This window comes from Capra hircus, chromosome 10 (genome assembly GCF_001704415.2).
Source record: "Capra hircus breed San Clemente chromosome 10, ASM170441v1, whole genome shotgun sequence".
NCBI lineage: Eukaryota > Metazoa > Chordata > Mammalia > Artiodactyla > Bovidae > Capra > Capra hircus.
The window spans coordinates 23,418,364-23,431,163 of NC_030817.1; the positions used below are offsets into that span (position 1 = coordinate 23,418,364).

The 12,800-nt window shown below is 38.9% G+C and overlaps 1 protein-coding gene across 1 annotated transcript in view; it reads right to left on the reverse strand.

Moving 5' to 3' along the window:
- RAD51B (RAD51 paralog B) overlaps positions 1-12,800 on the reverse strand; it is a 608,256-nt gene that overhangs the window by 564,389 nt on the left and 31,067 nt on the right. The window contains exons 6-7 of the mRNA XM_005686011.3: positions 4,352-4,471; positions 2,478-2,661 (exon numbers count right to left, since the gene is read on the reverse strand). Coding sequence (XP_005686068.1) covers positions 2,478-2,661; positions 4,352-4,471 — 304 coding nt within the window. The remainder of the gene's footprint in view (positions 1-2,477; positions 2,662-4,351; positions 4,472-12,800) is intronic.

Genomic DNA, 12,800 nt, shown 5'->3' on the forward strand with positions numbered 1-12,800 from the left:
TAAGATTCTGCCATCTAAAATTATATTTTATCACCATATAGATAGTAAATAATATTGAAGATAGGATCAAAATAGAACTGAAAGCAAATGATAAAATTTAAGTTCAATATAAATATATACATGATTAAATCAAGCCTACGAAGAAATGCAATATCTAAGTTCACACATTCAATGTGCCTACTATGTGTTAGGCACTATTCCTAATACTGAGAATAAAGCCAAGAACGAAGAAGACAGAGTCCCTATAACCATACAATGGGGTGGTGGGGACACACAAGCAATAAACATAGAAATATATAATGCTAGAGGGTGAAAACTATGATGGAGGAACATAAAGCATAACAAAAGCGAGAGACACAAGTAGTGTGATTAATACGTGTATGGTCAGGCAACTCCTCACTAACAAGACAACAGGAAACAATAAGTCAATGGATATAGTGGAGGAATATTTCAGGCTAAGGAACAGCAAACACTTACGGGGACTGTAACGATTGTGGACATGTTTGAGTAAGCACAAACAGGAGACCCCAGTTCGATTCCTGGGACAGGAAGATCCACTGGAGAAGGGATAGGCTACCCACTCCAGTATTTTTGGACTTTCCTTGTGGCTCAGCTGGTAAAGAATCTGCCTGCAATGCGGGAGACCTAGGTTAGATCCCTGGGCTGGGAAGATCCCCTGCAGAAGGGAAAGGCTATCCACTCCAGAATTCTGGCCTGGAGAATTCCATGGGCTGTATAGTACATGGGGTGGCAAAGAGTCAGACATGACTGAGTGACTTTCACTTTGAGTAAATACAAAGAGGCATAAGGCTTGCTAATTTGAAAGGTACAATGAACCAAAAGACAACATACTTTGTAACATATTTTGTTCCATATGAAGCCACCTATTCAAAGTATAGTATAAAAGTTTAAAAGTTCATAGTTTTCCATTTAGACAAGCTAACTAGACTAGGAAAAGTCAGACATTTCCTAAAGGAAGTATTTTTCAAAACCTTTCTAAAACCAATACTGATTTGTCAGAAAAGCCAATACCATACCATGTTATATAAATATATGTTGTAGTCTGCATTTACCTCTAAACAGAAAAACAAAGGCAAAGACAGAAGAATATGGAGATGCTAAGCACCCATTCTTTCAGAGGGCTCTATTAAAAACAAACAAAAGCAGAGGCCCTTTCTCACTCAGAAAAATAACCACCTGAGAAAAAACTGAAATGCATTAGTCTATAATTACAATAGAAAAACAACAAATACAACTTTTAAAAAGTGAATTTTCATATTTTACATAAGATTAAATAGGCAACAGTATGAATTAATGAAATAAACATATACACTTAACTTTTCCACTCAATCAACTCTATAAAATATTTTTTAATTCCCTATTCCCCTTGACCAGGAAATATACAGTTTGAATTTGTCCTTTTATGTAACTGTAACAAAATTTAAAAGATAAACATCACCCAAGATAACTTTTACAGCACTGGATTCACCAGGAATTATACCATATAACCCAAAATATTAATTTTAAAAGCCATTTAGACATGCAGAACTTTCTGAATATCACATTTTCTCCCTCAACTCCTTGTTTTGGTTTATAAATCTCAAAGGCTATGTGATAGTTTCCACTAATGGTACATATTCCTATGTTACAAAGATCCAAGGTTTTAATTTTTCAAACAAATCTAAAAATTATAAAATCATTACTAAATTTTATCTCAGTTTAAGGAATTTTCCTATCTTCTGTTGAGATGATACATGGCTAAAATTTAAAAGCCTGACAGTACTAAATGCTAGCAAGACTTCAGAACAAGTCGTACTCTCCCACACACTACTGATGGGAATATAACTAACTTATCACTCTTGTAGCTTACCCACCACAAACTCTTATAATACATCTCATCTTCAGATTTCCTGGTCCACTACTGAAAGTCATGCCAAAAATAAGTTTTCAAGTTTTCCTTACTTACATTTTCATTACTATCACTCCCAACGTTCATGCCCTAAGAATCAACCTCCGGCATTTGAAGCAAACCAACTGCTAAACCATACCAAACAGCACTGAACACAATAACAATATCTAAACCTTAAAAATTTATAAAATTGACAAATACTGTCATTAAAAAAAAAAGGTATATCGATATGGGCGATTTCATGGAGTTTTAATTCTTATTACTTACCTCAGTATAACAAAAGTAATATAAAAACATCACAAAGAGTAACCAATGAGAAGAAAAGGGCTGACTATAGGAACTTTGGAAAATAATATTTAAATCTGTTCTAGGCTCAAATTATGAAAAAGATAAAACAATCTCAACAGATAAACAAATTTTAGAAGGCGGTGGTATTTGCTATAGCAATCAGACTGTGTTTCCCTTAATAAGTCACCTGTCTTATAATTCTTTCTAATTATATTATTGGATATTATAAATTAATGAACTTCATATAAAAGAAAGGAAAAAAAGAAAAAGAAAAACTTACTGGGATTGAAAATTCCTCAGCCAAATACTTCAGAGAGGCTGCTTCCCTTGCCAAGAACTTGTTCCTTTCTCTCATGTTGCCCTGAAGTTGTGTATCAAACTCCTTTCTTACCACAGAAGCAACAGAGTCAATAATCACAAGTTTAACTCCTTTTGAAATAATTTCTTCTTCTAAGGATTCAATCCTGTAAAAGCAGAATATATAAGATAGCGGATGACTTTAAGGTATAATTCTTAAAAACAGAGCACTGCAAAGGTTAACCAACTTTAAAACAACAAATTACTCTTCTCTAAGTTACAGTAGTTAGTGCAGATATTCTCAATAAACATAACTTATTTTCCAGCTCTTCCATACATATTGCATTCTTGTGTAAATAGGCCAAAATGTTTTCCTTTAGATTTATTCCTTGGTTTTTTCATGATATTACTAAAGCTCCAGTTTTAGAGCAAAACTACTTGCAGTGACCAGTCTCCAAAATGGCCCCCGCTTACTCCCATCTCCCGGTATTCACATCCCTATGGAGTCCCCTTCCCAACTGTCAGGGTTCGTCTGTGGACCAAATGACAAAATAGGCTGTAGAAGGCTACAGCTTCCATCTTGGAATCTTTCTCATTTGTCCACTCTCTCTCAGAGCACTTGCTGTGGGGAAGGCAAGATACCACTGTGGACCAGAAATGCCACCTGCCACATGCGTAAACAAATGATGTTGAGGCCATCAAGTCATCAGCTACTGAAGCTGCCCCAGCTTTCCACCATGAGGGAATTCAGGATGGAGAAAAGCAAGATACTGGCTCTAGATAGTTAAGGTGCATATCAAAGGAATGATTTCAGTGAGCCCAGACTCACATCTTCCCACACTCAGAAAAGTGCTAAATTCATTAATTCAATATGTCTGATTTGGGGACTTCCATCATGGTCCAGAAGCTAAGACTCCATACTCCCAATGCATGGGGCCCAGGTTCAATCCCTGGTCAGGGAACTAGATCCCACAGGCCACAAGTATAGATCCCTTGTGAACCTGCATGTTGCAAGGAAGATCTCATGTGCTAAAACTAGCAACTAAGACCTGGTACAGCCAAATAAAATATATATATATATATTTTAAAATATGTCTGGTTTTTCTTTAATTAACAGTAATCTTTTTATATTCTGACTACCTGGTTTTTTGTTGCAGAAACTCCTATATCCTGGCTCCTCCCTTACATCCTTAGAGTAGTCCCTCAGAGCTATCAGAGAGGCTGCCCCCCAAGCTTAAGTCCTCAGTATGACCACTGAATAAAACATGATTCTCAACTTTTAGGTTGTGCGCTTTTTTGAGTAAACAACATATTGTAAGAAGCCTTATGGAGAGGCTCACATGGTGAGAAATGGAGACCTCTGGCTAGAATCCAGAAAGAAACGGAAGTCTCCCAACAACTACATGAGTGATCCTGGAATTCTCCAAGATCTCCCAGTCTCAAGTGACCCTTGAGATGACTACAGCCCTGCCCAACAGACTAACTGCAAGTTCTTGAGCAACTTTGAGCCAGAAATACCCAATTAAGCTATTCCCAGATAACTAACCCTCAAAAACTAGGTGAGATAAATTGATTATTTTAAGCTGCTAAATTTTGGGGTAATTTGTTAACAGAACGGTAGATAATTAATATACCACGTAATTAGTCAAATCTAAAACATTTTATTCATTTAATTTTTTTTCATTTAAAAAAAAATACTTCAACCAATAGGCTGTGGTAAATAAAGAACACTGAAATGATTTTTTTCTTAATCCTAATATGTAGGGACTTTTTTTTCACTCAGAAGCTGAAAACATGAAGAACAAAAGAATAAATCTTCAAAGTATTACTAACATGCCAAAATCTAAAACAGCATACCTTTGTAGAACTTCATCACAGCTGAGTTCCCGGTAAAGATGAACTTTACTGCTTGTCAAAAGTAATTTTTCTTCAGTGTCAAAATATCTGGGAAAACGAGATTCTGCTATCTCAACTAGTCTGTGGAGGGAAAAAATAGCACAAGCAACAATAGTTAATATCTTCTGCCATTTGCAGCAACATGGACGGACTCGGAAAGCATTATGATAAGTGAAATAAGTTAGACAAAGACAAACACTGTACGGTATCACGTACATGTGAAATCTAAAAAATACACAACCATCTGGTGAATACGACAAAAAAAAAGCAGACTCACAGATATAGAGAACAAACTATTGGTTACTAGTAGGGAGTAGGGAGGGATAGTACAGGGGTGGAAGAATTGAAGATACCAACTATTGGGTGTAAGACAGGCTCAAGGATGTATTGTACAATACAGGGAATATAGCCAATATTCTGTAATAAATATAAATGGATAGTAACCTTTAAAATTGTAATAAAAAATTTAAATAAGTCAATATTTAAGGTCACATTGCTAAACCTAAACCTCTAAGGACTTTTACTTAGGAAACTCATAAGCCATAAGTAACACTAGAAAAAAAGCCTTATCAATACAGCAGGTATAAGCAAAATGGCTTCGTATATGATTTTGGAATGGAAGCCCTTCTTTATAATCCCTAAAAGCGTACCAGTCAGAGCATGAGCCCAGCCAGGGCTTTTAGATCTCATCTAGTGATGAGAAAGCAGTATCTCTGAGGTTTAACACTAAAATGTTATTTTATAAATGACCATCTGACTACCAACTATAAGATGTGTTTAGTAAATTAAGAAAAATGCTTTCAATTTCATGAATGAAATATATATTTCAATATTATCATTCTAATAATCAGATATCAGTAAATCTCCATGTCTCAGACCAGAAAAATGATTTCTCAATTAAAGCTTAATACTAGATAAATGCTATCCAATTGCTCCTTTGTAAACAGGATACTATTTTCTAAACATATGGATGCTATCCACATTGCCTTTGTGCTTAGTCACTCAGGCAGGTCCAATTCTTTGAGACCCCATAGACTGTAGCCCACCAGGCTCCTATGTTCGTGGAATTATTCAGGCAAGAATAATGGAGTGGGTGGCCATTCCCTTCTCCAGGAGTTCTTCCTGACCTAAGGATCAAATACTGATCTCCTGCACTGCAGGCCTATTCTTTATAGTCTGAGCCACCAGAGAAGCCCATCATTTCCTTCAGAAGAAAAAAAAAAAACTATTTTCTAAACACTGAATTCTCACCTCAAAGCTAGATCAAATACATGGGGTAGGCTGAGCATTAGAGGTGACAAGTTGAAACAGATGCAACTTTACCATTAATAATATAAGAAATGGAATAATACTAGAAATTTCAAATATTTCTGGTCAAAAATGTAAATCTTTGAGTGTAACTATCTCTGTCTCTGATAGTTTAGCAGCCCAAAATTTAATCATCCAAGGGTGACTAGGAGGAAGGACTGTAAACACTAAAACCATCCTATATTTATGTCCCATTTAATGACACAAAAGTATAAAAAGCACTTTTCATTTCTAAATAGTGAGTTCCAAGAAGAGGTCCAACTCTCACATCCACACATGACTACTGGAAAAACCATACTTTGACTAGACAGACCTTTGTCAGCAAAGTAATGTCTCTGCTCTTTAAAATGCTGTCTAGGTTGGTCACAGCTTTTCTTTCAAGGAGCAAGGATCTTTTAATTTCATGGCTGCAGTCACCAGCTGCAGTGATTTTGGAGCCCAAATAAATAAAGTCTCTCACTGTTTCCATTGTTTCCCCATCTATTTGCCATGAAGTGATGGGACCGGCTGCCATGATCTTCATTTTTTGAATGTTGAGTTTTAAGCCGGCTTCTTCACTCTCCTCTCACTTTCATCAAGAAGCTCTTTAGTTCCTCTTCACTTTCTGTCATAAGGGTGGTGTCATCTGCATATCTGAGATTAGTGATATTTCTCCTGGCAACCCCGATTCCAGCTTGAGAATCAAGATCAATCAAAGTGAGAACAAAATGGATCAAATGACCATTCAGGAGAAGTACTGGAGAGAGGCAGGCATAGGGATTGGACAAATAATGAGGAAAGTGATGAAAGCAAGAGGAAATGAGATGACACGGGCAAAGGCGGAATGGGCAGATTGTAACAGCTTGGGGAAAATGCGCAAGTTTCTTGATTAGGGAAACTATTTGCTGAGTTAAGTGCTAGTCAGAGAAGTCAGCTAAAAAGCTCTGACCCTTGGAGCCTACTGCTTTTCAACAGGACAGCGATGGTGACATCTGCCGGAAACAGGAAGGTTTTTTTTTTAGTATTTGGATCTTCAATTGATTAGGAACCAGACTGAGTGTACCCAATGAGATGAGAGTACCTAACTCATTGGTGGCAACAACTGAACAGCTGACAGACAACAATAATTTCCTGACTCTAACGCTAGGCTCAATTTCAACTAGTGGCTCGAGTAGTGAAAGACTCTGGAACTTATTTCTGCTCTCTTGTTGCATGTAGGCCCCTCAAAAGCAGGATGGTCAGCGTGTGGACATGAACTATGTGGACATCACAGTTAACCACGCTAAGCAACGGTATCGAATGGTTATTTACATACCAATATGCTGTTGTTTTCCTATAAGCTTCTCCAAATGTTTACTCTAGAAAAATGTATCTAAAATATCTATAAATCAAAAACCAAATACAAATGTAATATTCTAGAGGCCTCACATTAATCTAGGACAACCTTTATCACAAAAGTCTTTTTGGTTACAGCAAGCAAAAGATCTTATCTTTTCCTCCCAGACATTAATTACAAAAAATTTGAAAGCAATGCCATCTAGTGGATGTCTTTTTAATAAAAAGCTTTCTTTCCAAAAGGTGCACTTAATACTCATTCATTCAACCAATATTTGAGGACCTATTATATGCCTGGTAGCTTAGTTGGTAAAGAATCCGCCTACAATGCAAGAGACCCAGGTTCGACCCCTGGGTAGGGAAGACCCACTGGAGAAAGAAATGGCAGCCCACGCCAGCATTCTTGCCTGGAAAATCCCATGGACAGAGAAGTCTGAGAGGCTACAGTCAATGGGGTCACAAAGAGTCAGACACAACTTAGTGACTAAACCACCACCGCTATATACCACCACCAGGTACCATTCTAGGTGCTAAGGATACAACAGTGAACAAAAACAACAACAACAAAAAATCCTTCCCTCATGGAACTTGCATGCTACTGAGAAAGACAAATAAATATATATGTCAGATGATAAGTGCTTTAAAGCAAAGTGAGTCAGGATCACAGAACAAATTGTAACAGAAGGAAGTAAGGGCTATTTCATGGAAGGTAGTCGGGGAAAGCCTCTTTAATAAACTGATATTTGAGCAAAAGTTTAAAGGAGATGAGAAAATGAACCATATGGCTATCCAGTGAAACAGCACACAGGAAGACAGAATTACAGCAAGCGCACAAGTCCACTCTTTTGTGAGAAGATACCAAGTGTGTTGGAGGAATAAACAAGGAGGCTAATGTAGTAGCTGAAACACAGAAACCAGGAGGCAGAATAAAAGGAAATAAGGTCTAAGAGACAGCCAGGGGCCAAAGACACAAAAGATTTTTATGTTTGCAGGTTTTTTTGTTTGTTAGTTTTCAAATTTTATTCAATAAAATAGGAAACCTACGATCACGACTGACACGATCTGCCTTTTTTTTTTTAATAATTTTATTTATTTGTTTATTTTTGGCTGTGCTGGGTTTTGGCTGCTGCGCTCAGGCTTTTCTCTGACTTCAGTGAGCAGGGGCTTCTCTCCAGTTGCAGTGCGCAGGCTTCTCTTTATGGGGGCTTCTCTTATTGTGGAGCACAGTCTCTAGGGTGTGTGGGCTTCAGTAGTTGCTGCATGTGGGCTCACACAGTTGCGCCTCCTGGGCTCTAGACTGGAGGCTCACTGGTTGTGGTGCACAGGTTTAGTTGTTCCGCTGCATGTGGGGTCTTCCTGGACTGTGTCTCCTGCATTGGAAGGTGGATTCTTATCCATGGAGCCACAAGGAAAACCCTGACTTCTTTTTTTATTTTTGAAGAATCACTCTAGCTACCAAATGGAGAATAGGCTCCGGAGGGGCAAGGGTGACAGCAAGATCAGCTAGTGCAGTCATCCAGATAAGAGATGATGACTTGACCTAGAGAATCAGCTCAGTTGAGTCGCTCAGTCGTGTCCGACTCTTTGCGACCCCATGAATCGCAGCACGCCAGGCCTCCCTGTCCATCACCAACTCCCAGAGTTCACTCAAACTCACGTCCATCGAGTCAGTGATGCCATCCAGCCATCTCATCCTCTGTCGTCCCCTTCTCCTGACCCCAATCCCTCCCAGCATCAGAGTCTTTTCCAATGAGTCAACTTTTCGCATGAGGTGGCCAAAGTACTGGAGTTTCAGCTTTAGCATCACTCCTTCCAAAGAACACCCAGGGCTGATCTCCTTCAGAATGGACTGGTTGGATCTCCTTGTAGTCCAGGGGACTCTCAAGAGTCTTCTCCAACACAGTTCAAAAGCATCAATTCTTCGGTGCTCAGCCTTCTTCACAGTCCAACTCTCACATCCATACATGACCACTGGAAAAACCACAGCCTTGACTAGACGGACCTTTGTTGGCAAAGCATTGTCTCTGCTTTTGAATATGCTATCTAGGTTGGTCATAACTTTCCTTCCAAGGAGTTAGTGTCTTTACATTTCACGGCTGCAGTCACCATCTGCAGTGATTTTGGAGCCCAGAAAAATAAAGTCAGCCACTGTTTCCCCATTTACTTGCCATGAAGTGATGGGACCAGATGCCATGATCTTAGTTTTCTGAATGTTGAGCTTTAAGCAACTTTTTCACTCTCCTCTTTCATTTTCGTACTATCAAGTAGGTAAATGGTCCTAAGACCACACTGCCATCGCCATCAGAATCAACCAAAGTCAGGCTGTCACTACCACTACATGTTGCTCCCTGATTCACTGGTTCAGAAAGACTGATGTTCTGAGTAGTTTGGTAGGAATTAAAGGGCACTAGTGTAGAGTACCTGGTACCCTCAGAAGTGACTTGCACCCAAAGTAGAAATCTTCCTTCAGAAATAAGCTTGGCCATTGCTCCCACATGGTACCAACAAAACATATACCTCTCCTTTGCATACTTAGTTATAATAGTTATAATTTTGCATTTTTGTGATTACTTGATTGTCTTCCTCCCCCTACTGCACTACATCTTTCTTCTCGGTTTTCAAGCTCTTCTGATTTCTTGACAACTCAGGAATGTCCACTTCCGCCTCTTACAGTTCCAGTTCTCTATCCCGCCTCCCCAAGTCACCACCTTCCAGAGTCCTGAGTCCCATCTCCGGCTTCCCCAGATCCTTCAGCCTTTCTCACATACAGATCCACTTGCAGTTCTAAGACCTGGGTTTATTTTCCTTTATCCATTTTATTTCTCACAAAGTTTTACTTCGAAAATCACTATTACTACTTACCATTCATATTAGCTTCCTTTTTTATTCTTAACCTCCAACTCCATCTTTTTTTCTAATTATCCCCAATAGGGACAATATAGTATTTATTCAATTCATATATTCTGGAAATTTCCATAGACAGGTCACTAATCTATTCATCCATATTCTCAAGGTATATACAGCATATAGCATCTGAAACTATATCAGACCCTAGTCAGAAATCCAACAGGTAAAACAAATAAAAACAGACTTTTTCTGAATCAATCAGAAGAAGGGGATTCAGAATTCTGCCTGTTTGGCATTCCTCTCTCCCCAAGGCAGTCCCTAAGTATCTGAAGGTTTAGCACCAGACTATACTATTATCTGGGCTTCCCTGATAGCTCAGTTGGTAAAAAAAATCCACCTGCAACGCAGGAGACCCCGGTTCAATTCCTGGGTCTGGAAGATCCACTGGAGAAGGGATAGGCTACCCACTCCAGCACTCTTGGATTTCCCTTGTGGCTCAGCTGGTAAAGAATCTGCCTGCAATATGGGAGACCTGGGTTTGATCCCTGGGTTGGGAAGATTCCCTGGAGAAGGGAAAGGCTACCCACTCCAGTATTCTGGCCTGGAGAATTCCCTGGACTGCATACTCCATGGGGTTGCAAACAGTCGGACGCAACTGAGTGACTTTCACTTTCATACTATTATCTAATTATTAACGGTATGGAAATACAATTGCAGTCTGTGATGAACATGCATGATTAACATACTGATCAAAGTCATATAAAAATAAGCTAGCTAGTGCACTGTTGAAGAAAAATATATAACTAATCATTCCAATTCATTCCACAGTGGTTTTAAGTACATCACCCACAAGGGTTTCTTTTTTTTAAATAAATTTAAATTTTTTTACTTTTATTTATTCTTTTTCTTTCTATTTACTGTTTTCTTCCTCCTTCTTGATAAAAAGATATTCAGCAATTTATTGATAGAAAATATTTTCCACTTACCCTAAATTCTCTAGTTGTGAATCCTTTAATCTTCCATCACATTAATCCTTCAATTTACTTTCTCATTTGTCTTTTTCCAACAGGTTGTTTATAAACACAAAATGGAGAGAGTGCTCCATATAGAGACATACAGAAAGCTAAAAATATTCCTCTTTCAGTCTTATTTTTCCTGCTTTATCTCTTTTCCAGATCCATAAACTATCCCAGCTGTGGCAGACACTGTTAATTACCCACCAATATCCATTTCCACTTCTTCCCTGCAATGTGGGAACCTCAAGTTGACTCAGGCAGTAATGTTAACCAGCCCCATCAGGCTTGTTACAAATATTTCTCCCCTCATTTTTCCCTCCTCCTCATTTTCCACCCTCATGCAAGGGTGACCAACTGAGAAATCTGGAGAAGGATTCCAAAGCATGAAAAGAAAATCAGCAGAGAAGAAGAGGCAGCTTCCTGATTAAGATATAATGGTTTCTTTCTCATCTCAGCGACACAGAATGGATATCATGCCAAAAATGTACCAGCCCTAGGTCTCTACCACCAATGAGAAGCAGAACCACTGCCAGCAACTCAGGTCTTCCTGCTTTGACGGAAGAAATAAACCTCTTGTTGTTTAAGCCCCTATTCTTTGGGTATTCAACTGCTTGCAGGAGAAAGCTTTCCTGACCTACCCTTCCCAGCAACACAAATAGGGATCAAACAGTCTTGTAATAGCACAAATGAAACGTGACAAAGCAGGACAAACCTGGTGCCACTCTGTAACCCTCTATGTCCAACTCCAGAAGGCACTATAAAAACACAAGTCTGACATCTATACAAAAGAGCACCGGGACCTTTGATTAGATCTGACCCTAGCACTAGATGACTACACTTTTCAAGCCTTGTGAAGAATAAACTAGAAAAGTAAAAACAATATAAATTTCAATCCTTGTCTTCAAATGACCTTCATAAGTTCCTTGTGAGTTAGGAAACATGACTAAGTGACTGAAGTCACTTCAGCAGTGTCCAACTCTTTGTGACCCTATGGACGATAGCCCACCAGGCCCCTCTGTCCATGGGATTCTCCAGGAAGAATACTGGAGTGGGTTGCCATTTCTTTCTCTAGGGGATCTCCCCAACCCAGGGATCGAACCCACATGTCTTACGTCTCCTGCACTGGCAGGTGGGTTCTTTACCACCACCGCCACCTGGAAGCCCCTGTAAACTGGTCATTGGATCTGAAACCTTGATCACTTTCTGATTTGATTATTCTGCCATCAGGAAGTACCACAATGGTTGGTTGCCTTTTTGTGATGCTAGCAGGCTTTTCTGTTTATGAACCGTTTTTATTTACACTTCTGACACCAAATGTGTAGGTTTTCTATACTAAGCAGTTTTCCAATTCCCTATGGACACTAACTGTGTGTCCTGCAAGTCAGTTCATTTCTAACACTAACTACTAGGAGTTAACTCAGACCCTACAGATTAAAGGCTCAGACTCACAAGACTGCCCCAACCTCAGACATCAATCACAAGTCCCAAACCTCTGTTACTTCAGACCAGCCAGCAATAAATTGAGAGCACCACCTGTTCACCAACCCAGCTCTCCAAACTCTATCAATTAGAGGGTTTTGGAAGATTCCATTACATGGGAATGATTGAAATGCTGATTGATTCAATTCTAGTCCTTCTTCCCTGCTCAGAGACTGGGGAGGTAGGGCTGAAAGTTCAAACCTATAATTACATGACAGGTTCCACTGGCAATCAGTTCCATTTAGATGCAATCTAGAGTGCCATCAAGAGTCATCTCATTAGCATAAATCAAGTATGGTTGGAAAGGGGGTAATTATGAATACAAATGATGCTTCTCTCACTTCTATCACTCAGGAAATTCCAAAAGTTTTTGAAGTTCTTTTGAAAGGAACCAGGATGACTACAAAATGACATATTTATTATATCACAATATTCAGTGCCTAGAT